At 38.9% G+C, this 26,175-nt stretch overlaps 1 protein-coding gene across 10 annotated transcripts in view; it reads right to left on the reverse strand.

Moving 5' to 3' along the window:
• The window catches only part of PPP2R2A (protein phosphatase 2 regulatory subunit Balpha), a 90,571-nt gene that overhangs the window by 8,185 nt on the left and 56,211 nt on the right, over window positions 1-26,175 (reverse strand). For all 10 annotated transcript variants that reach the window (XM_060409170.1, XM_015093087.4, XM_060409171.1 and 7 more), the window contains 6 exons: window positions 16,453-16,618; window positions 7,588-7,700; window positions 5,870-6,047; window positions 3,798-3,962; window positions 2,532-2,701; window positions 363-454 (listed from right to left, as the gene is read on the reverse strand). In XM_060409170.1, coding sequence (XP_060265153.1) covers window positions 363-454; window positions 2,532-2,701; window positions 3,798-3,962; window positions 5,870-6,047; window positions 7,588-7,700; window positions 16,453-16,618 — 884 coding nt within the window. The remainder of the gene's footprint in view (window positions 1-362; window positions 455-2,531; window positions 2,702-3,797; window positions 3,963-5,869; window positions 6,048-7,587; window positions 7,701-16,452; window positions 16,619-26,175) is intronic.

Below are 26,175 nucleotides of genomic sequence, written 5' to 3' on the forward strand. Positions count from 1 at the left end.
AGCAAAGTAACAAACACACTGAAATTTCACCATTTTAACTACTGGTATATAAACAAAGTGATTGATCTGGTTCATTAAAGGAAAAAATTAGAATTTATATAATTTATTATATCCATAAGTTTCTAGTGTATTTTCACATTTACTTAGTGAAACACAATGTTTAATTTTTATCTGCCAATATTGTTGTAAGATTTCAAGGAAACCCTTAGGAAAATAAAGTTGGGAAACATTTATCTCAGTCAAAAAACACATTGGCCATTAGCAAATGTGGCAATCATACTAAGAGTGTAATAGTAAATTTCTTTCCTCTAATAGAATTCACATTTGAATAAGATGTTCAGTTCAAATTAAAATCAATTTACCTGTCAGATCCATTCCAACAACATTCAAATTTGTCAAATATGCAGTCATTTTCATACAGTGAACAAAGTTTACTTCTGAGGTATTCATGCACCTGGCGGGGGGAGAAAAAAATATTATACACAAATACACACACATATGTGTACTTAGCCTACATCACATGATCTACTGCTCTTGAAACTAGAAAATGATTTAACAAGTCTGTATCTTTTTAAGAAGGACTATATAGACATATGGATTGAGTGAAACTCACTCAGTTGTGTCCAACTCTTTGCGACCCTATGGATTGTACCCACTAGGGTCCTCTGTCCATGGAATTCTTCAGATCATATACATACTTTAATCTCATTAAAACTCAATTCTCAGAACAAAACAAAACCTCAATTCTCTGAGAAATAGTAAATGTATTGAGCTCCCCATTCCACAAATACACATTTTTCTTCCATACAACTGAGAGAGATACCCTCCTGGGAATGGCACATTTACTCTTCGTAAGTTTGACTAGAATAGCAGGCCAGAAAACATTTTAAAATGGCACAGATAAGACACAGATTAAAGAATATATAGCAATATTTGAATTTTCCAACACTTGATTTTCTATTAATTGTTGATTAAAAAACATACAATACTGTGACTTTACTTCAACTACCATTTTTGGGGCATAACTAACTAAAGCCTACAGTATCATTAAGTGCCTATGTTATGTACTGCATGACCCTGCCCTGATCCAGTGATAAATTATATGGTTACTTCACGTATGCATCATGGAAATATCTGACACACTTGTTATTGCTTACACACAGTATGTGCTCAGTTACTCAATCATGTCCAACTTTCTGTGACCCCGTGACTGTGGCCCACCAGGCTCCTCTGTCTATGGAATTCTCCAGGTAATACTGGAGTGGGCTGCCATTTCCTCCTCCAGGGATCTTCCCGATCTAAGGACTGAACCTGCATCTCCTGTGGATTTTATATTGGCAGGTGGATTCTTTACACTGAGCCACCTGGGAAGCCCATTTCTTATATAGTACCCAAAGCTAATGAAAATAGTTGTTTTTTTTAAGTATAATTCTATATTCACTAGTTTTCCACAAAGGTATCAACTAGAAAATAAATTTTAAAAGTATTCTTAGAAATGATACATTTCTATATTAATATTACTAAATTACAAAGGAAAGTTCCAAAGTATTTGTTGTGATCATAAGGGAAAAAAAGGAGTCTCTATCTCACTGTTCTTTTTCATTTAAATGAGAACCTTAAAATGAAGTAATGATAGAAAAGAACATCTCAATGCTTAGAATTCTCTATGAAACAACCTAACATCATTTTAAGTGTCCGTTTTATCTTTAAGTATAATGGAATGATTCAGACCACTGTGTGTGACATTTTAAGTGAAAATGTTAACACCGAGGATTTACAAAATTTGTGGGTTAGGACCCACAATGAGTATGTGAGGCAAATAGTAATATTTACATTACCCTTCAATCAGAAAACAGGTCAGCTAGATGCTTACACAAACTCAGTGGGAGTTGCATCTGTACCTGCTACACTGAGTATGATGTGAGTCTACTCCAATCACTAGGCCAGGTCAGCACAGGTAAAAAACTGCACCCTGTTGCAGCTGTGCACATCTTCATTCTCTGCTCCAGAAGAAAGGGACCCACGGGAGCAGCTTGGCTAACGAGAATCCAGAACTGACATTCTACGACACATAGGCAGCTCCCAAAGCTGTCTGCTGGGTACTCACAAGCCCCTCACCTTCAGCTTAAGACAACAGTTACCAGCCAGTTCACCTGACTGGGCAACACGCCAGGGTTAACCTCTAATTTAACTAGCAGTGTCCTCACTCCATCTGGGATGCCTCTAGTAGGCCTGGCCATTCTCGCCCGTCTTCTCCCCAGACCTCGGTAGAGACCTTAATTCCATCCTCACTTCAAATGTAGATAACAGTAGGAAAAAAAAGTTATTATTGAAACAAATTGGTAGCTTTACATTTTAAATGTAAAACTAAATAGAAAATACAATCAATAAAAGTAGATATAAATTTAACATAAGGAAAAGCAGTGTATTCATGGATCTCTGAAGGAAAAAGCCCAATGGTGAACATACACTTTGTACTGGGATTAACACATACAGGCTATATATTCATTGAAAGAAAGAATTCCAAATACCTGGTATGTTTCCACAGGCCTGTTTTCCATATTTAAGTCCCAAATTTTGACTGACAAATAGTCTCTAGTCATCATATATCGACCACTATGGCTGAATTTTACATCAGAAATTGAAGAGATGATTTCAGAAAAAAAAGACCTGTTACTGGGATCTTCAGGTTCTTCAAACACTAAAACAAGCAAAATAGGTTGGGACCATCTGTAATTACTCTGGGTTGGACAAAGCATTTACAAAAAACATCATTCACAAACTTCCTAGCAGTGAGCTAAAAATGACAGGCCAATAAAGAACTGGAAAACATCTCAAAGAACATCTCTTAAGATTGTAACCTCCCTGAGAGAGTTCCTTAGGAGAATGAGAATGACATAGTACAGAAGCTGAAGAGGCCCAAGTGCATTACGTAGCACAGCACTTTCCAGAGTCCCGTGGCTAACTCACCAGAACCACTCGTTTGCCACCTCTGACGTGTGTCAGGTCTGTGGTCCTACATACACCGCACTGACTTTGCCTACACCGTCACCACAAGACACAGACCACCTTCGCCATTCCCATACATACCCATGGTTTTGAGTGGTCAGGTAAAATTCGTTTGATAAGAGATAAGTAACAGTCTTTGTAAGTTTTTAAAAAATTCAACATGGAGGTAAGAATAATGCAACCCCTGAATTTCTTAACCTTGTACTCTTCAAACTTAAACGAGCTGAAGAAACCTCTTCTCAGGAAGAAATCTTCCTAGGAAGCCCAAAACACGAAGGAAGGAAATGGGGAGAAGAGAAAGGGAGCAGGCAAGAAAGGAAATGTTCTACTTGCAGACAGGACTGGAGAATGCAACCCAAGTTCCCAAAGAATAGCATTCTATTAAAAGTACATCCACTGGGACTCAACAGATGTGCCCCAGAGACAGTCTTCTATGTTATTCCAGTAGGAGAACCTGTAAAGTCTCAGGCTGAGTCAGGCAGCTTACCAAAAGGTACAGGAGGTTTAAGATCCATGGGCCGTGCTTAGTCGCTCAGTCCTGTCTGACTGTGCAACCTCATGGACTGTAGCCCACCAGGCTCCTCTGTCCATGGGATTCTCCAGGCAAGAATACTGGAGTGGGTTGCTATGGCCTGCTCCAAGAGATCTCCCCAACCCAGTGATTGAACCCAGATCTGCTGCACTGCAGGAGGATTTTTTACTGTCTGAGTCACCAAGGAAACCTGTGTAAATATAGTTACCACGTCTGAAGCTGAACAGAAAATGTTACCATCTGAAAATAAACTTACGTTTAGAATGCCTATCACAGAGGGCGGATGCCCTCATGTCACATAACCGAATCGTTCCTTTACTGCTGCTGTATACAAATGTGTTACAGCTGTTGGGATGGAATTCTGCAGCTGTAATCACCTCTGTCAGCTCTTCCATATTGGCAGGCTTGATATCCACAATATCTGGAGAGCATTTTATTAAGGAATTTCCACTTAAAAGAAAGGTCAAGTATAATTTTATATTTCTCAAATCTACAGCTCATTCACAGATTTAAGCACATGTATTAATTCTATTTTAGAATGTAGAGGTCCCCCCCCCCCCCCGAGTATGATATAAATCCCAGAAGACATGAAGAAAAGATTGCTAGGCTATCATCCTAAATATGAAAAACTTACCATATTTCCAAACAAAACAAAAAGAAAAATCTGGAAGGCAGCACAGTGGGGAAGCTGCACACAAACAATGGAGCTGATTTACTTGATATTAAAAAGGTACTTGAAAATAAACTCCAATAAGAATATAAGCAAATCCAGTGAAAATTTTGGAAAAGCACAAAAAGAAATGGTTGAAAAAATGAAAACATGCTCAAGCCTACTAAGGATGAAAGAAGCAAATGAAAACAAGAGACCCTTTCACTAACTAGACCACTGAAGGTATAGGAAAGCAGGCACTTTTTATGCATTACAGGCAGGCCTTGTTTCTTTGCTTCGCTTTACTGTGCTTCACCTATGAGTTCACTGCACTTCACCTATGATTTACTGCATTTTTTATAAATTGATGTTTTGCAGCAACTGTGCATCAAGCTAGCCTATCAAACACCATTTCCCCAACATCATCAGCTCAAACCTTTACATTATTATTACATTTGTTTCAGCGATCTGTGATCAGCTCAGCTATCTTTTGATGTTACTACTGTAATTGTGTGGGGGTGCCATGAACTACACACATAAGGTGGTGAATTTAGTCAACTGCTGAAAGGACAACCAAGGGCTTAGAACATTACATAAACTTAGTTGATAGAGCAGTGGCAGGGTTTGAGAGGGCTGACTCCAGTTTTGAAAGAAGTTCCACTCTGGGTGAAATGCTGTCAAATAGCACTGCAGACTACAAAGAAATAATTCATGACGGGAAGAGTCAAAATTGATGTGGCAAACATCACTGCTGTCTTATTTCAAAGAAACTGCTACAGCTACCCTAACCTTCAACAATCACCACTCATCAGTCAGCAACTTTCAATGAAGCAAGACCCTCCAGCAGCACAAAGATTACCGCTTGCTGAAGGTACAGGTGATGATCAGCATTTTTCAGCAATATTTTTAAACTAAGGTATACATGTTGTTTTTTTTAAAGACATAATGCAACTACATACTTTAATAGACTACAATATAGCGCTAACATTTATAAGCACTGGGAAACCAGATAATTCGTGTGACTTAATTTTAGGGCAGTATTCACTTTATTCTTGTGGTCTGCAACTGAATCTGTAATATCCCCGAGGTATGCTTGCACTGGTAGAGTATGAATTACAGTACAGTGTTAATTTTTCAAACGATATCTATTTAGAAAGATATACATTAATAGCAGTCATGATAATTAACATTTATCAAGAATTTAAGTACTTAAAAACAAACACGTATACACATTTCTATATATTTGTGTGTGTGTATCTCATAATCACAGAAAATTTTTAGGATAACATAAACAATGGAAGTATTTAGACCATCATGCATCATGACTTGCACAAATCTTTTTCCAACCTTAATGAGAATACTTTTATAATTAAAAACATTTTAAAGATAATACTCTGCATATTTGTTTCTGTTACAAGAAACAGCTATTAGAAGTTTTTTTTCTATTTTCATAGGTACAGAGAAAAATTCATTAAAATTCCAAGAATCCAGTTTTTAAACTGATACATTATGGCTTTTATCAAATAACTTCACCTAGTATTTAATAACACAAAAAAAGTGCTATAAAATAATAAGCAACTATATGAGAATCAAACACCACGGAGAGAATGAAAATAAATCCAGTATGAGGATAACATGCCTTCTTTACCCAACACCGAAAAAGGAAACCAAATGGATACTAAAACTCCTGTCTGTTATTTCCAGATGCCAAAGATTAATCCGCAAATCATCTGCAGATAAATATGTTTCATAATCACTATTAATAGAAATTGAGTTGATGTGATATGTATGAGCATTGGCAAATATTCTCCGTGGACTGGCCTCAACCATTAGATCCATGGGCCGAAAGACTGGCACCTGTCAATAAGACATGAAAAAGAAGTGATTACAAAATATTCACTTTCTACAAGAGAACTGAAGGTTCAGAAGACTTCATTAGTTTCTGAGGTAATATTAAACAGCATAATACTACACAGATTTAGTTTTATAAAGCAACTGATATTGATTGCTTAAACTGCTAATATGGAAAGAAAAATTAAAAACAAATTTGCCTTCCTACACTGGGCTGGAAGAAGCATAAGCTGGAATCAAGATTGCCGGGAGAAATATCAATAACCTCAGATATGCAGATGACACCACCCTTATGGCACAAAGTGAAGAGGAGCTAAAAAGCCTCTTGATGAACGTGAAAGAGGAAAGTGAAAAAGTTGGCTTAAAGCTCCACATTCAGAAAAAGAAGATCATGGCATCTGGTCCCATCATTTCATGGGAAATAGATGGGGAAACAGTGGAAACAGGGTCAGATTTCATTTTGGGGGGCTCCAAAATCACTGTAGATGGTGACTGCAGCCATGAAATTAAAAGACGCTTACTCCTTGCAAGGAGAGTAATGACCAACCTCGACAGCATATTCAAAAGCAGAGGTATTACTTTGTCAACAAAGGTCCGTCTAGTCAAAGCTATGGTTTTTCCAGTAGTCATGTATGGATGTGAGAGTTGGACTGTGAAGAAAGGTGAGTGCCGAAGAATTGATGCTTTTGAACTGTGGTGTTGAAGAAGACTCTTGCGAGTCCCTTGGACTGCAACAAGATCCAACCAGTCCATCCTAAAGGAGATCAGTCCTGGGTGTTCATTGGAAGGACTGATGCCACAGCTGAAACTCCAATACTGTGGCCATCTCATGCGAAGAGTTGACTCATTGGAAAAGACTTTGATGCTGGGAGGGATTGGGGGCAGGAGAAGGGGACGACAGAGGATGAGATGGCTGGATGGCATCGCCGACTTGATGGACATGAGTGAACTCCGGGAGTTGGTGATGGACAGGGAGGCCTGGCGTGCTGCGATTCATGGGGTTGCAAAGAGTCGAACATGACTGAACCCAACTGAACAGAGAGCAATACTATCAGAATTTACAGTTTTTCCTAGTTTCAATCTTTTGCTTGAAAGACTTGCAAAGCTAATAAATGATTATGTTTTGATTATGTTTATGATTTAAAGTGGCTAAAAAGGAAATCAGCCCAAAGCATCAAATTCTTGGTATTTTTTTCATTGCAACTAGATTTAGTCCTTTTTTTTTTTTTGATCTCCAAAGAAAGTTAATCTTGAAACTTAACCTTCTAATAGCTGACAACCAAACCGTAAGAACAAAAGAGAGCATGGTGGCACAGTGAAAAACAAGTCAAAACACAGTCTTGTGTCTAGTGCTGGTTCAGCCTCTGGCCACCATGAGCCTCGTCTATAGGTCGGGGGCTTTAATGCTGTCTCTGGTCACACGATCTTGGGAAGGGGCAGAGTGTAACTATTCCTATACATGTTCTGTTGAGGATCTAGACTACGTAATAACAGTACAGAAGACTATTCATTGGAATCAGATTTTTTTTTTTTAACATGTACTTACACGTAGTGTAGTGACTGTAGTAGGATCTCTATACCTTCCATCTTCCTCTTTCAAGTTATACCCTTCCGGTCTTTTGTCCCTTTCACTGATTTTCCATAACTTTATTGTTTTATCTGGGGAAAAATAAAGAAAGTCTTAAAAAATGAGAGATTAACCTCGACAGAAGAAAAATACTTTAAGTATATTTAAACATGCGATTCCATATCTCACCCAAAAGGATCCCAGGAATAAAATCCCTGATCTGACTTAATAAAACACAAACTTTCTACTACCAGGTGAATGAAAACATCTGTACATATAAAAATAGCACAGAAAATTTTAAAAATCTATGTTAATGGCACTCATTAAATATCACTTAATATTAAAATCAGGTCACAGCCAGGTCCTTATCCTTCAAAATGGATGACCCAGAGAGATGATATGGAGAGGGTGGTGGGAGGGGGGTTCAGGGTTGGGAACTCATGTACACCTGTGGTGGATTCATGTCAATGTATGGCAAAACCAATACTGTATTGTAAAGTAAAAAAATAAAACTAAAAAAAAATATAGCTAGAGGAGGTGGGGGAAACTGTGTGTGTGTGTGTTTCTGTGTGTGTGTGTCCATCCCCTGGAGGAGGGCATGGCAATCCACTCCAGTATTCTTGCCTGCAGAATCCCCAAGGACAGAGCAGCCTGGCGGGCTACAGTCCATGGGGTCACAGAGTTGGACACAACTAAGTGACTCAGCACACACTTAGTCATATGTCTATATATACATAATGCTTAATATTTTAACTTTTACATGAAAAACCAAAGTCGGTTAAAATGGCTAGCCTAAGGGTTAGCTGCTCCATCATGTCTAATCTTTGCCACCCCATGGACTGTATAGCCCACCAGGCTCAGTTTTTCCTAGTTCATGGAATTCTCCAGGCAAGAATACTGGAGTGGGTATCCATTCCTTTTTCCAGGCTATCTTTCTGACACAGGGATGGAATCTGGGTCTTCTGCACTGCAGGCAAATTCTCTACCATATGAGCCACCAGGGACTATTTAGAGTAAAGTTACATTTGTGATTCAATTCAAGTAAGTACAAGGCCCTGAAAATAGTTTACCAATTAAAAGCACATGTCCCCAAGTCCTTCAAGACAAAATTATTCAGTATCAAGGATATATAAAATAGTGTTTTTTACAATAAACTTTACCTCTGAAGTAAGTCTAGAGTTACAGAAAATTGCAAACAGCACTGAGTGTTTCCATATACTCTTTACCCAGTTTTTTCCTTATGTCAGCATCTTATGCAACCATGGTACATTTGTTAAAACTAAGAAATTAACATTCCACGTTACCATTCACTAGACTTCAGACTTTACTCTGATTTCATCAGGTTTTCCACTAATGGCTCCTTTCTGTTCCAGGATCCAAACACCACCGTATTTAGCTGTCACGTCACCTTAGTTTCTCTGCAACAATTTCTCAGACTGTCTTATTTTTCTTCATCCTGACAGTTCTGAGAAGCAGTGGCAAACTGTGTGGAATGTCCCTCCACTGGGCATGTCTGTTGTTCCCCTCATGATCAGATTGAGATCATGGGGTATCAGGAAAAGCCCAGAATGAAGTAAATGTATACACAGTGCTGACATGATTTTTCCACCGGTGATCACTTGGTTAGGAAAGAAACTGCCAGGTTTCTCCACTGCACACTTACTGTCTCCCCCTTTGGAAATGAGGCATTAAATCCATCCATGTCTAATAGGACAAGTTACAGTCCGGGCAGGGAGGAGTATCCATCCACATGTTATTTGGAATTCTCTGTAACCAGCACCTTTCTCCCCACTTATTTACTCAATCAACCACTTACATCACGATGGAATCAAGCACACTTATTTAACTCTATGTGCCCAAGTGGCCCAGTATAAAGAATCCACTTGCCAACACAGGAGATGCAGGTTCAATCCCTGCGTTGGAAAGATCCCCTGGAGCAGGAAATGGCAACCCAATCCAGTATTCTTGCCTGGAGACTCCCACTGACAGAGGAGGCTAGTGGGCTACATCCCATGGGGTTGCAAAGAGTCAGACACAACTGAGCATGCATGCCCATTATAAGCTTAAAACTGGACTTATAAAATGCCACATCTTAATGGCCCTTCATATGCAAATGAATATACCAGAATCTGAAAAGCAGTGTATAGAGTACTTTGTAGTGCTCCATCATATAGAGACACAGGAGGAACTGCTCTGGCCTGGCCACCCCTCTGCCCAGTGGAGAAGAGCACGCTAAGCACCACTGTGGGTGCCCCAGCAGAGATGACATGTACACAGAGAACAACTGCCAACTTTACTAGCTTGCAGCTAACTATTTCATCTGAACCCTATGTAACTGGAGTTTTCAGGTATACTGCAGTTAAGTTATATGTGTTTTCTACGTGCCATTTGGTTAACATATATTTACATAATATAGGTGAAGAATTACAAATTTCAGAGTCTTTAACCTGTCCCCAAATCTATCATATAAATGAGCCATGCCTGAATTCTACATTTTGGGAGAAATTATCATCTGAAGATTATAAGGATGAACCCCTCCAACACCATCACACACACATTCCCATGATTTCTTATGGCCTGCTCAAATTTGTCATCCTTATTAAAGATCCAGATAAAGAAATCACAATAAACTTAACAAACATTTCAAATAAGATGTAACTGGTTTGTGGTTCCTGGTAGTGTTATAGGAAAAAAAAAAAAAGAAAAAGAAAAAAACTGGGCAAACAGATTTTTGGAAAAAATTAAACTTCAGAACGAAAAATTTTAAGTGATAAAATCTGTGACTTAAGAGAGTGCTAAAAACTTTTAATGGCATAAACAAAAGACCGAGAAGTACTACACAATATCAGTGCAGTGCCTGTGAATAGGCAGGTTGGGAATTTTTTTAAAAAATCTAAATTCTTATACGCTCTACAGTATTTAAAAAAAATTTTTTTTTTTGGCTGTGCTGCAGGGCTTGTAGGTTTGTTGCTTTCTTTCTTTTTTTAAATATTTATTTATGGCTACACTGGGTCTTTGTTACTGTGAACAGCTTTCTCTAGTTGCAGCAAGAGGTTAGGGGGGTAGGGGGAGAGGCCTACTCTCTAGTTGCAGTGTGCAGGCTTCTCATTACGGTGGTCTCTCTTGCTGTGGAGCACGGGCTCTAGGGTGCTTTAGCAGCTGCAGCCCATGGGCTCTAGAGCAGAAGCTCAGTAGTTGGGGCACATGGGCTCAATCGTTCCACAGCATGTGGGATCGTCCTGGACCAGAGACTGAACTTGTGTCTCCTGCATTGGCAGGCAGATTCTTTACCACTGAGCCACCAGAAAAGCCCAGCAGTTACTTTTACCTGGAATTTTAGCCCTGTAGTTGGAGGCACATGAGAATAATCAAACTCCAAAAAACTGCACACAAGACTATGTGAATATACTCATTTTCTGTGAAGAGGGTTATTAGATTCCTCAGAGAGAACTGTTATAGTCAAAAAGTTAAGAACCACTGCTCTACAGTGTTCCCCGAAATTGTGAATACTGATATCTAAAGTGTTTCAGAAGTTCAGAGTCCCGGTGTTCCCCTCACCACAGAGGGTTAGAACAGGGTAAACCAATGCTACCAAGTTTCCTTTGTGGATGTGTGGCTTTTACATACAATCCAAAAAGCTTCTTATCACAGTTATCCAAGTCTATGCCCCAACCAGTAATGCTGAAGAAGCTGAAGTTGAACGGTTCTATGAAGACCTACAAGACCTTTTATAACTAACACCCAAAAGAGATGTCCTTTTCATTATAGGGGACTGGAATGCAAAAGTAGGAAGTCAAGAAACACCTGGAGTAACAAGCAAATCTGGCCTTGGAATATGGAATGAAGCAGGGCAAAGACTAATAGAATTTTGCCAAGAAAATGCACTGGTCATAGCAAACACCCTCTTCCAACAACACAAGAGAAGACTCTACACATGGACATCACCATATGGTCAACACTGAAATCAGATTGATTATATTCTATGCAGCCAAAGATGGAGAAGCTCTATACAGTCAACAAAAACAAGACCGGGAGCTGACTGTGGCTCAGACCATGAACTCCTTATTGCCAAATTCAGACTTAAATTGAAGAAAGTAGGGAAAACAGCTAGACCATTCAGGTATGACCTAAATCAAATCCCTTATGATTATACAGTGGAAGTGAGAAATCGATTTAAGGGACTAGATCTGATAGAGTGCCTGATGAACTATGGAATGAGGTTTGTGACACTGTACAGGAGACAGGGATCAAGACCATCCCCATGGAAAAGAAATGCAAAAAAGCAAAATGGCTGTCTGGGGAGGCCTTACAAATAGCTGTGAAAAGAAGAGAGGCGAAAAGCAAAGGAGAAAAGGAAAGATATAAGCATCTGAGTGCAGAGTTCCAAAGAATAGCAAGAAGAGATAAGAAAGCCTTCTTCAGCGATCAATGCAAAGAAATAGAGGAAAACAACAGAATTGGGAAAGACTAGAGATCTCTTCAAGAAAATCAGAGATACCAAGGGAACATTTCATGCAAAGATGGGCTCGATAAAGGACAAAATGGTCTGGACCTAACAGAAACAGAAGATATTAAGAAGAGGTGGCAAGAATACACGGAAGAACTGTATAAAAAAAGATCTTCATGACCCAGATAATCATGATGATGTGATCATTAATCTAGAGCCAGACATCTTGGAAAGTGAAGTCAAGTGGGCCTTAGAAAGCATCACTACGAACACAGCCTAGTGGAGGTGATCGAATTCCAGTTGAGCTGTTTCAAATCCTGAAAGACGATGCTATGAAAGTGCTGCACTCAATATGCCAGCAAATTTGGAAAACTCAGCAGTGGCCACAGGACTGGAAAAGGTCAGTTTTCATTCCAATTCCAAAGAAAGGAAATGCCAAAGAATGCTCAAACTACCACACAATTGCACTCATCTCACGTGCTAGTCAAGTCATGCTCAAAATTCTCCAAGCCAGGCTTTAGCAATACGTGAACCGTGAACTCCCTGATGTTCAAGCTGGTTTTAGAAAAGGCAGAGGAACCAGAGATCAAATTGCCAACATCCGTTGGATCATGGAAAAAGCAAGAGAGTTCCAGAAAAACATCTATTTCTGCTTTATTGACTATGCCAAAGCCTTTGACTGTGTGGATCACAATAAACTGTGGAAAATTCTGAAAGAGATGGGAATACTAGACCACCTAACCTGCCTCTTGAGAAATCTGTATGCAGGTCAGGGAGCAACAGTTAGAACTGGACATGGAACAACAGACTGGTTCCAAATAGGAAAAGGAGTACGTCAAGGCTGTATATTGTCACCCTGCTTATTTAACTTATATGCAGAGTACATCATGAGAAATGCTGGACTGGAAGAAGCACAAGCTGGAATCAAGATTGCCGGGAGAAATATCAATAACCTCAGATATGCAGATGACACCACCCTTATGGCAGAAAGTGGAGAGGAGCTAAAAAGCCTCTTGATGAAAGTGAAAGAGGAGAGTGAAAAAGTTGGCTTAAAGCTCAACATTCAGAAAACCAAGATCATGGCATCCGGTCCCATCACTTCATGGGAAATAGATGGGGAAACAGTGGAAACAGTGTCAGACTTGATTTTGGGGGGCTCCAAAATCACTGTAGATGGTGACTGCAGCCATGAAATTAAAAGACGCTTACTCCTTGGAAGAAAAGTTATGACCAACCCAGATAGTATATTCAAAAGCAGGACATTACTTTGCCAACTAAGGTCTGTCTAGTCAAGGCTATGGTTTTTCCTGTGGCCATGTATGGATGTGAGAGCTGGACTGTGAAGAAGGCTGAGCGCCGAAGAATTGATGCGTTTGAACTGTGGTGTTGGAGAAGACTCCTGACAGTCCCTTGGACTGCAGGGAGATCCAACCAGTCCATTCTGAAGGAGATCAACCCTGAGATTTCTTTGGAAGGAATGATGCTAAAGCTGAAACTCCAAGAGTTTCATCTCTTGGCCATCTCATGAGAAGAGTTGACTCACTGGAAAAGACTCTGATGCTGGGAAGGACTGGGGGCAGGAGGAGAAGGGGACGACAGAGGATGAGGTGGTTGGATGGCATCACAGACTCGATGGACATGAGTCTGAGTGATGGTGATGGACAGGGAGGCCTGGCGTGCTGCGATTCATGGGGTCACAAAGAGTCGGACACAAATGAGCGACTGAACTGAACTGAACAAGCTGTTAAGACAACCTATTCACAAGTAAACTTTTATTAGTCATATATTCAAAGACCCATGGTAAACAGATTTTAGAGCTGGATGTTTTTGCAACACACAGAAACTGAAGAGAATTCAGAGAAAGGCAAAGGCGGTTAAAGAGAAAGAGAATAAAGTCACTTGAAGAAACATTAAATGAATAGTTATAAGAGGACTACGAAATTATTTAAGTAAAAACAATCTGGGAAATACTTGAATAGTGACGATCACAGAAAGCCAATGCAAAGATGAAGATTAATTCTGATTACTCAAAGTTGGAATGTTTGGTCCTATTTTCCATCAGTCTCCCCAGTAGTTTTCTAACTTTTCTGTGCGTATAAAGACCCATTACATTATGAAGAGAGAAAGTACAGGTATTATGCTATCAGATACTGCTCAGATTTAATAGAATTTGACATTTTTCCATATTTGCCTTCTCTCTTTTCAAAGAATAAAGCTTTTCAGATGCAGCTCAAGTCCTACTCCTCTCATCCCTTTTCCTATTCTCAGCACCCCCAGATACTGTGGTTTGTAAAATTTGCATACATGTTACATTCTTCCACATTGGATTCTACTTTCAGCACAAAAAATTATAGCTACCATCCCAAAAGTTGTGTTTTACTTAGTATCCATTAACAACAACAACAACAACAAAAACCCAAACAGGTACAATGCATTGTTATTGCCCTTAAAAATAAGCTGGATTACTAATCAACAATTTTTCAAATTTACATAATCCTATTTGGGGAACACTGTTTGTTCTGTCTACACAAAAACAGCATTTAGATTCACATAACCCCTGACCCAACCCTTGGAATTTCCAGTGGTTTCTCCTTCCACTGAGCTCTTGTCGAGTGTCTAGAAAGGCTGGGCTGACTGTATGATGCCTTATTTATTTCAAATCACAAAGGAAACCTGCATGGACAACACGCAGAGATACAAATGAAAACTGAGAGATGAAATGGGCTTTGCTTTCAAATAATACTGAGAGGGCAGGGTAAGAAGTACCAGCGAAACACAACTGGTGATGAACTGAGAACTGCTGAAGCTGGGTGTCTGGTATATGGGACTTCATTATGCTACTTCAGCTTGTATTTAAAAAATTCCCCTCTATAAAAAATAAAACAATTTAGCCTGTAAGAAGTGAACTGCCAAAATTACTATGAGCAAACACACTTCCTAGGACATTTAATTCCGAAGTAGAAACTGCCTAAATTGTATAACACCTACTGCATGCAAGCTTAGTCACTTCAGTCGTGTCCGACTCTCTGTGACCCTATGGACCATGGTCTGCCAGGCTCCTCTGTCCACGGGATTCTCCAGGCAAGAATACTGGAGTGGGTTGCCATTCCTTCTCCACAATAATACATATCTGATGTCAAAGAGCAGTACCTGAAGTGCTGTTTGAAAGAACTTAGTTAACTGTACAAATAAAAACTGAACCAAGATTAGAAACCAACGTACAACATGAGTGAACACATAGCCTCCATTTATAAGTTTGTAAATTACAAGCTTTAAATCATTATTTTTATGTATTTTCCTTTTAATAAGGAGAGGAAAATGCAGTTCATGTTATCAGCCTGTGGTATCATTCTGTGGAATGCATTTCCAAGAATCTGACACAGTGGGTGAGAAGGCCTAAGGTGATGAAGCCAGCACTTAATGTTTTCTACTGTGTCAACCAAAGTCACCTGAGTTTAGATTCTGCAAGTGCTAAAGAATGGTGAGTTCTAGGTGCTAGTATCTGATTTTACTAATACCAAGGGGATGAGAAAATGGAAGTCTTCCCCAATTCTTGCTCCAACATCAAAAAGCTTTTAATTTAAATTTTTATAGACTGGCTACCCAGAACACCTGGAAGTACTCCTCAACTATGCTAATGACTCTCTCTAGACCCAAATCCGCAGGGATAAGCCAAGTCACAACTCAGGTGGAAGTAAGAAGAACAAAAAGAAATGACCCACTTCTTAACCTGTCATAAAGGACTTTAAATTCTGATAGAATCATTATATAATTCTAACCTTCATTTAGTAACTCTTCCTACAGAAACACGAGAGTATGGCAATGAGGCAACCCCAGTTTGTGTCCTTCTTGAATGAGGATCAAATAAGACAAGAGCTCTTCTAGAGAGTGTCCTAGAGTGGGGACTGTCCTTGACAGTATTTTGCATTTACAGTAGGAAATACTCTTTGGAGAGTTAGGCACACTTAAAAATGAAGAGGGAAGGAAATGAACACCCATCGTGTGTACTCCCCGCAACCAGATGGTAATGCAAATCTACCACCCTGAGTGCGCAGACGAGGAGACCCAAGCAGGGTCAGCAACCTGCCCAAGGCTCCTAAGCTAAGAAGGAGCAGGAACAGGATCTGACCCAAAGCAGATGTAAACCTCATTCTTTTTACTACAAACAATGTGTGCACTAAAGAACAAGGACATCTAAGGAGCTCTTTCAGAGAATTTAAAAACTGAAAGAAAATTAAAAGGACAAAAAAAGACTTTACATTCTATATGAAGAAGAAATATTTCCAAATGTCTATCTCTAGAGGCCTCTTAACAACTACTCCTCTTTGAAAAGGGGAAAGAAACCCACAGGATATGTGTACATAGTGGGTATATGAGAAGAAAAAATGTACACTTACCATTGGTAGACAATAAAAACTGAGCAGCATTTTTCTGGGGTAACCACCTAATTTTGTTGATCTTTTCTTCTATTTCTAAACTTTTCAAGTAGTCAAACTCTGGTTCATGGCTCTGAAAGGTGCTGTAAACATTATATTCTCCTCTGCTATGAGACTGGATTTTGTTCTAAAATGGAAACAAAAATATTTGGACCAGTTGAGAAATATTTCAAATTAATCAAACATTTAATCAATTCTAACAGACCCTGTATCATCTTATATACAGTTCTATTGTTTTTTATATTTAAAGCTTCCAAGGAATCGATAGAAAAGCTAGATAAACCCTTTACTTAATTAGGCTCAATTTATTAGGAAAAGTGGTATTAAAATATGTATCATTTTGATTGCTACTTTACCATTATATATGATATACTTAATAGAGAACTACTGAGCATACATAAGTTTCATCCAAAAAGTAAAGACTAAATAAGAAAAACTCATCAGAAACAGCAGAAAGAAGGGTGAGGCACACCTTCTTTCTCTGCCTTTCTCATGCCTGCCTTTAGGTCATTTCACTGCTGGAAAGCTCCTGAAGAGAAGAGCCCTCATAAGTGCAATGGTACATTTGACCCCAACCTCCCCCACTCAAGACCACATTTACAGGGCTGTATTACTCACTGAGACTGCATCCAACACTACCCAAAAATGCTAACCCTCCTTAAATTATCTTTCTTAATTATGAGCCTAGCATACACCAGTGATTTATTTCATTTAGTATCAGTGCGAGTGAATATAACTGAAGCTATTGGATAGAGACTACTTGTGAACTTCTTCAATTAACACTAATACCTTAGCAAAAATGAAAATTGTAATCATTTCTAGAGTTTCACTTATTAATCCATCATCACACAATCAAAAACATTTCCACCAAAAACATTAAATGTCTAGTTCAAAGAACCAATGGAAAATTCATTTAAAAGAAAGGTAGTATTTATAATCAACTATTTTAACTAAATATGAATTAACAAATGAAATGTTTAGGATGACGTGATACTAAGAATAGCCTGTTGGTCATTATTATTACTCTTTTAAAAAGAAAATCTTATTGAATCATTATCTTACAAGCACAGGCCTTTAGGTTGTTTTTTCCAGTAGTTTGATTATCTGGATTGATCATTCATGGTCACAGTTGTATCTGGATTAATTATTATTGAGTGCGTTCACCAATACTGAGAATGCAGAACACGTAACAGAACATAATGCACACTGGGGATGTGGAAAGGGTAAAATTCAAACTGAGACTCTTGGTCTCATTATAATACTCTTACACCAAATCTAATAACCCAACCCATTTAATAGCTATGTACCAATATCTCTTTAGAAGAAATTCCAGATATCTTCCACTGAAAATTACTTACTCGGTCTCAAAACATTTGTCCTATTATTCTCCAAGAAAGTTACAATAAACAGCAATTCAATTTTTAATATGAATGCTATTTTTAATGTAAGCAAAAGACTATAGTACTATGTACACTGGGTCCCAGAGGTATACAGAGATTTAATAACACAGAATCTCAGCCTTCAGATAACTTGTGTATAAGAAGCTTTAGTCAAGAGTAGAAACTGAAGTCCATATAATTCAGGTAGGCCTGAATTAGGGCAAAAGTGCAACTGCTGGGCCAGAATGGCCTTTCCACTGAGTAGTTTTCAGTTTATCGGTTATTCATATATTCAGTATAATAAAAACAAAGCCTGACCCTTACTACACCCACCTTAAGCCACTCATATAAATTGATTCCAAGTGAATTATCAGGAATATAACTATAAATGCTTCTAGTACAACACTATCCAAGAGAGCTTTCTGCAACAATGGAAACAGTCCTTACCTGCGCTGTCCAATATGGTAGCCACCAGTCATATGTGGTTGTTGAATACCACTGTAGCCACTGTGACTAAGGAAGTGAAGTTTACATTTAACTAATTAAATTCTAAATAGCCACATGGAGCTAGTAACTACCATACTGCAAAGCACATATCTGAACAATAATGGGAATATATTATCTTCCTGGACCTTGGAGTAGAGAAGTATTTCTTTTACAGGAAAGAAAAAGCAGTAAGTCTAGAGAAAAACTTATATAGATAAACTGAATTATATTAATTACCTCTACTTACCAAAAGATATCATTCAGAAAAATAAAAAGGTAAAACATGGAATGGGAGATACTTCCAACAAATACAAGTGACAAAGGGTTAATACTCAAAAGGTGCTAAGCCTACACATCAGTGAGAAAAACGACAGACAATCTAGCAGAAATAAGTGCAAGAACTTTTAGTAGGTACTTCACAAAAGATGATATCCAGTGGCCAATAAACCCATAAAAAGACGCTGAACCTCAGTATTAATCAAGAAAGTACAAATTAAAACCATAACAAGACACCCTCATAATCTCAAAATGCTTAAATTATAAAATTATGGACAAAGCACTGGCAAAGATGTGGAAGAGCCAGAATTTTCATACATTGTTATAAAATTACGGACAAAGCATTGGCAAAGATGTTGAAGAGCCAGAATTCTCATACATTATATGAGAATAGAATGGGCAGAACCACTTTTTACTATTGTTGTTCAGTCACTCAGTCGTGTCCAGCTCTTTGCAACCCCATGGACTGCAGCACACCAGGCTTCCCTTTTTACTATGCTGTCTTTTTTTTTACTATGTTGTCTTAAACTTTTTATTCTTTATAGCCGCAAACTGAACCAACCAAAACATCCGCATCTGTAACAGAATGGCTAGATTGTGGTACAGTAATACAGAAGACCACAATACAGTAATGAAAGTGAGCAAATTATTACATCAACAAAAACTGGGCAGAAAGGCCAGACACAGAATACTTACTGTAGATTCCATTTATAAAAAGTTCTAAAACTACAAGCCAAAACTAGACTTATAAGGAGGAAAGAGAAAGGAGTGGCTTGGAAAGGGAATGAGGAGGGTTGATGGAAGTGGGGAAGTTCTAGCTCCTGACTGAGATATCTGCTGCGTGATAATCCACTAGTGTTTTGTGCATTTTTCTGTGTATATTTCAACAGAGTTTTTTTAAAAAAAAACCAGCATACAAATTGTATAGCCACTTTGAAAATACCATGGGGGTTCCTCAAAAATATAAGTAATAGGGACTTCCTTGGCATTGCATAGGTTAAGACTATGCCTCTACTCTAAGGGCCACGGGTTAGATCCCTGGTTGGGAACTAAGATCCCATATGCCACATCGAGGGGGAAAAAAAAAAAAAAAAAATTCTGGATGATCTGGCAATCTGGGTATAAATCCAAAAGAAGCGAAAAAGGAATCTCAAAAGATTACTCACAATAGCTAAGAGGCAGAAATAACCTAAATGTTCACTGATGGATAATGAATAAAGAAAATGTGGTGGGCGGTATGTGCACACACATATAAATTATTCAGCCTTAAAAAAAAATGAACTCCTATCATAGGCTACAACATGGATGAACCTTAAGGACATTATGCTAAAAAAAAAATAAAGCCAGTCATTAATGATAAACACTGCACAACTCCCCTTCTATATATGGATTATCTAAAGCAGTCAACCTCACAGAAACAGTAAGTAGAATGGTGACAGCCAGGGACTGGAGGAGGGTCGATGGCAAGAAGCTGCTGTTCAGGGGGTACAGAGTTCCAGTTATACTGGGGGTTTGCTGCACAGTAATGTGCATGTGGTTGGCAAAACCCTGCTGTACACATGGAAACTGCTGCGAAGTTGAATGTTATATTTTGCCACAAATACATACAGTTCAGTACACAGAAACAAAATGAGAATTACAAAAACACAAACAGTTACCTATGAAGTGGGAGGTGAATGGCAGCACATCACGCAAACAGAAGTTAATGTGTGCACTATTGCACACCTATGTGTATGTTTACTTAAATAAAGGGCCTGGCCATGATCTCTAGTGGTAGTGTCATGAACTCAAGTATGCCCCTGAGATTCAACCAACCAAAATAGAAAACAGCAGTAAAATCCAATGGTTTTAGAGCCAAACAAACATTTGGAAAGAGAATTAGAACTTCATTTCTTACACAAAAATAAATTTCAGAGGGAAAAATTAAATGTTTAAAAAGTACATAAAAGAACCTAAGAGAAATTACAGTAGTGAATTTCAATATAATTCTCAAGTGAAAAGGAGCTTCTAAATATAAAAATGAAAGCAAAGAACAGAGAAAGGTTGACTTCTGACAAGGTAAGAAGAAAAATATTTAAAAGTTAAGGAAAAAAAAAGCATACTAGGGAGAAAAGTGCATCATAAGACAAGGTTACTACCTTTCATGTGTAAAAAATATTACTATCTTTTCAAGTCCTTAAAAATAATTAGTAAAAATATTAACACTCTCCCCCTTCAGAGATGAAAAGGTCAACAGTTGGTAGCTTACCTAAAAAATGGTCAGCAAATACGTAACTAGTCATCATTAGTACACAAAATTAAAGAATAATGTTTTGCCTTTAAACAGAAGAATTTAAAAAATGATAATGATCATTGCTTTAAAGATGAGAATATGGACAAAAATTATACACTACAGGGAGAAGTATAAATTTACACAGCTTTTCTGGAGAATAATCTGTCAATACTTATCGAAAGCCTTAAAAGATGTACGCAACAATTCCACTTCAAAGTATAACCTAATGAAAAACAATGTATGCAAAGATGTATTAACATAGGGGTTATGGGTGCCAAGTTTCTGCACAGTGGGAAGTCCAGGTATAACTGGTACTTGGTCCTCTATACTGTGGATTCAACCAACCATGGAAATGTGTAGGTTACAGTTAATACAGTTGATCCCGGAACAGTGCAGAACTGCTTTTACGTGTGTATTTTTAATAGTAAATACAACTGTACTATGTATCAGGGGATGCAGAGGGCTGACCATAAATTATATAGGGATTAACTCCATGTTGTTCAAAGGGTTAACTGTAATGCTTTAAAATGTTATAAAATCTAAAAAGGTTAAAGTGCTATGATTCAGACTGTATCGGTTCAGTTCAGTCGCTCAGTCGTGTCCGACTCTTTGTGACCCCATGAATCGCAGCATGCCAGGCCTCCCTGTCCATCACCAACTCCCGGAGTTCACTCAAACTCATGTCCATCGAGTCAGTGATGCCATCCAGCCATCTCATCCTCTGTCATCCCGTTTTCTTCCTGCCCCCAATCCCTCCCAGCATCAGGGTCTTTTCCAATGAATCAACTCTTCACATGAGGTGGCCAAAGTATTGGAGTTTCAGCTTTAGCATCAGTCCTTCCAAAGAACACCCAGGACTGATCTCCTTTAGGATGGACTGGTTGGATCTCCTTGCAGTCCAAGGGACTCTCAAGAGTCTTCTCCAACACCACAGTTCAAAAGCATCAATTCTTCGGCCCTCAGCTTTCTTCACAGTCCAACTCTCACATCCATACACGACCACTGGAAAAACCATAGCCTTGACCAGACGGACATTTGTTGGCAAAGTAATGTTTCTGCTTTTTAATATGCTATCTAGGTTGGTCATAACTTTTCTTCCAAGGAGTCAGCATCTTTTAATTTCATGGCTACAGTCACCATCTGCAGTGATTTTGGAGCCCCCCAAAATCAAGTCTGACATTGTTTCCACTGTTTCCCCATCTATTTCCCATGAAGTGATGGGACCAACTACCCAGAATAATTTAGTTCTAAACCATGACACAGAATAAGAGGAAGGCATAGAGCAATTTTAATTACTGGGAATATTAAGAGGTAAACTGAAACTAGGAATCTGGAGAACAGACAGCTGAACAAGAGAGGTGCTTGGACGAGTTAATGGATATGTAATGAGGACTAGAGAGAGCCCAGGCTTCCAAACTCCAACTTTTCTGTCACTAAACTTCTACAGAGAAGACATCATTCCTTAATGGCTATTATTAAAAAGTCTGAGGTCCAAGTCTTTTCTCATTACTATAAATGAAACTGATTTTCTTGATTTATAAGATTCATTACTTAGAGGAGTTAAGACTTGTTTTTCATTGTGGATATTCATCCCAATTTATACCAGATTAGCTTTTCATTTTTTAACCCATTTGACTAGCTGTGCGATCTTAGAAAAGGCATTTAACTTAGGTCTCAATTCACTTATAAATTTGTAATAAATTGAGATGTAGTAAGTAAGCATAACATCTCCATTACTTCACTGTGAGAATTAATAAGATTTAGGGAGCTTGGCAGATAGCGTGGCACATCAACTGTTGTTGCTAAACCCAGGTCAGAAAGGGGAATGCAATGGGCAGGGAATCGGGAGGAACAGCCAAGGTTCTAGAGTAAGAGTTCACTTCTTTGTTAACTGTACGACTTCTGACCAGTAATGTGTCTGAGCTCCTCCGTTTCTTTACTGGTAAAAGCAAATTGCATTGCCAGGAGTTGCAAATCTAGGTCCCACATACTACTCAACTCCCAAGAATGCTACCCTGTCACCCTAAAACAACAGGTTCTGTCCCTTCACTTTAATAAACAATACACTAAACCAAGCCCTTTGTATATATGATATTAAATTCTATTAAACAATATCACGCAGTTGAGTCTCATTCTAGTCTTTCCAAATAATTTAGAAAGGGAATACAAACATATAAACAATACTATCCACCTTTTGAGATAAGCATGCTAAAGGTTTCTTCTAAACCATGCTACTGAAGTGAAAGTAGCTCAGTCATGTCCGACTCTCTGCGACCCCATGGACAGTCCATGGAATTCTCCAGGCCAGAATACTGGAGTGGGTAGCCTTTCCCTTCTCCAGGGGAATCTTCCCAACCCAGGGAAGACTCGGGATCGAACCCAAGTCTCCCACATTGCAGGCAGATTCTTTACCAGCTGAGCCACCAGGGAAGCCTAAACCGTGTTAAGTTTTAGGAATGCTACATTAAGAACAGAAAAGTGAGAAAGAAATCCTAGTAAGTAACCAGCAGTGGTAGAAAACAGAAAACAAAGGCTGCATAACAATCCAGAAAAATCAGTAAGAACAACCTTTCTGTTCACCTTTCTCCTTAACTGTCTCTTAAAAATTTTAACCCTCCCCAACATTTTAGCTTATACGTATCAAAAAGCCTTAGAGAAACCAGAAGAAGGTCTGAGCAATCCAAAGCCAACAGGAAACCAGTTACTTCAACAAGTGCTGACCATCTCCTGTGAGCACCCATAGAAATAAAGATTCCTTAAAAAGTATGGAACACCATAGTCTGACAGCTGCCTGGGCTCTCCCTCCACATTACCATCATCAGAAAGAATACTGCCCCATCAACTTTGATGTCAAAAGCTATTATTTAAGCTGTTACAAAAGTAACTGCAGTTTTGTACCTGTTGAACTTTGCAGTTTTGATATTGGAATCAATTCAGTTCAGTCCCTCAATCATGTCAGACTCTTTGCAACCCCATGGACTGCAGCACACCAGGCTTCCCTGTCCATCACCAACTCCTGGAGCCTACTCAAACTCATGTCCATCGAGCCGGTGATGCCATCCAACCATCTCAGCCTCTGTCGTCCCCTTCTCCTCCTACTTTCAATCTTTCCCAGCATCAGGGTGTTTTCCAATGAGTCTGTTCTTCGCATCAGGTGGCCAGAGTACTAGAGTTTCAGCTTCAGCATCAGTCCTTCCAATGAATATTTAGGACTGATTTCCTTTAGGATTGACCGGTTTGATCTCCCTGCAGTCCAAGGGACTCTCAAGAGTCTTCTCAACACCACAGTTCAAAAGCATCAGTTCTTTGGCACTCAGCTTTCTTTATGGTCCAACGCTCACAATCATACACGACTACTGGAAAAACCATAGCTTTACCTAGACGAACCTTTGTCGGCAAAATACTGTCTCTGCTTTTTAATATGGTGCTAGGTTTGTCATAGCTTTTCTTACAAGGAGCAAGCACCTTTTAATTTCATGGCTGCAGTCACCATCTGTGATGCTTTTGGAGCCCCCCCAAAATAAAGTCTGTCACTGTTTCCATTGTTTCCCCATCCATTTGCCATGAAGTGATGAGACCAGATGCCATGATCTTTTCTTGAATGTTGAGTTTTAAGCCAGCTTTTTCACTCTCCTCTTTCACTTTCATCAAGAGGCTCTTTAGTTCTTCTTCGCTTTCTGCCATAAGGGTGGTGTCATCTGCATATCTGAGGTTATTGATATTTCTCTTGGCAATCTTGATTCCAGCTTGTGCTTCTTCCAGTCCAGCATTTCAAATGCTGTATACTGTATATAAGTTAAACAGGGTGACAATATACAGCCTTGATGTACTCCTTTTCTGATCTGGAACCAGTCCATTGTTCTGTATCCAGTTCTAAATGATGCTTCCTAACCTGCATAAGGTTTCTCAAGAGGCAGGTCAGGTGGTCTGGTATTTCCATCTCTTTCAGCATTTTCCAGTTTGTTGTGATCTACAGAGTCAAAGGCTTTGGCATAATCAAAAAAGCAGAAGTAGATGTTTTTCTGTAACTCTCTTGTTTTTTCTGTGATCCAATGGATGTTAGCAATTTGATCTCTGGTTCCTCTGCCTTTTCTAAATCCAGCGTGAACATCTAGAAGTTCTTGGTGCATGTACTGTTGAAGCCTGACTTGGAGAATTTTGAGCACTACTTTGCTAGCATGCAAGATGAGTGCAATTGTGTAGTACTTTGAACATTCTTTGGCATTGCCTTTCTTTGGGATACATCCGTAAATAAATGTGGTTATGTTATATACCATTTTAATATGCATTTCCTGCTATATGTTTTTTTCTGCTAATGACTTATTACTAGGTGTTTATATTTAGACTATGGAAATGACATCAGACAAAAAGCAAATTCGAGCTACTTTTTTGAGTTAAAAATGGGTCATAAAGAATTGGAGACAACTCGCAGCATCAACAACACATCTGGCCTAGGAACTACTAACGAATGTACAGTACAGTGGTGGTTCAAGAAGTTCTGCAAACGAGACGAGAGCCTTGAGATGAAGAGCACAGTGGCTGGCCATGGGAAGTTGACAATAACCAATTAATTGAGAGTCATCATCAAAGCTGATCCTCCTACAACTACATGAGAAGTTGTAGAAGAACTCACTTAACATGGACCATTCTATGGCCACTCAGCATTTGAAGCAAATTGGAAAGTTGAAAAAGCCTGATAAGTGGGTACCTTAATGAGCTGACCAAAAATAGTTGTTTTGAAGTGTTGTCTTCTCTTATTCTGCACAACAACGAACCAATTCTCAATCGGATTGTGACATGCGACAAAAAGGGGATTGTATTTATGAAAACTGGCAGTGGTCGGACCAAGCAGACCCTCCAAAGCACTTCCCGAAGCCAAACTTGCACCAAAAAAAGGTAATGGTCACTGGTGGTCTACTGTTGGTCTGATCCACTACAGCTTTCTGAATCCCGGTGAAATGATTACACCTGAGAAGTATGCTCAGCAAACCAGTGAGATGCACCAAAAACTGCAACCCTTGCAGCTAGCATTGATCAACAGAAAGGGCCCAATTCTTCTCCACAACACAAGGCTTCAAAAGTTTAACAAACTGGGCTACAAAATTTTGCCTCATCTGCCACATTCACCTGATCCCTTGCCAGCCAACCAACCACTTCTTTAAGCAACTCAACAACTTTTTGCAGGGAAACTGCTTCCACAACCAGCAGGAGGCAGAAAATGCTTTCCAAGAGTTCGTCAAATCCTGAAGTGTGGACTTTTATACTACAGGA

The sequence above is a fragment of the Ovis aries genome, chromosome 2, assembly GCF_016772045.2.
Source record: "Ovis aries strain OAR_USU_Benz2616 breed Rambouillet chromosome 2, ARS-UI_Ramb_v3.0, whole genome shotgun sequence".
Classification (NCBI taxonomy): Eukaryota; Metazoa; Chordata; class Mammalia; order Artiodactyla; family Bovidae; genus Ovis; species Ovis aries.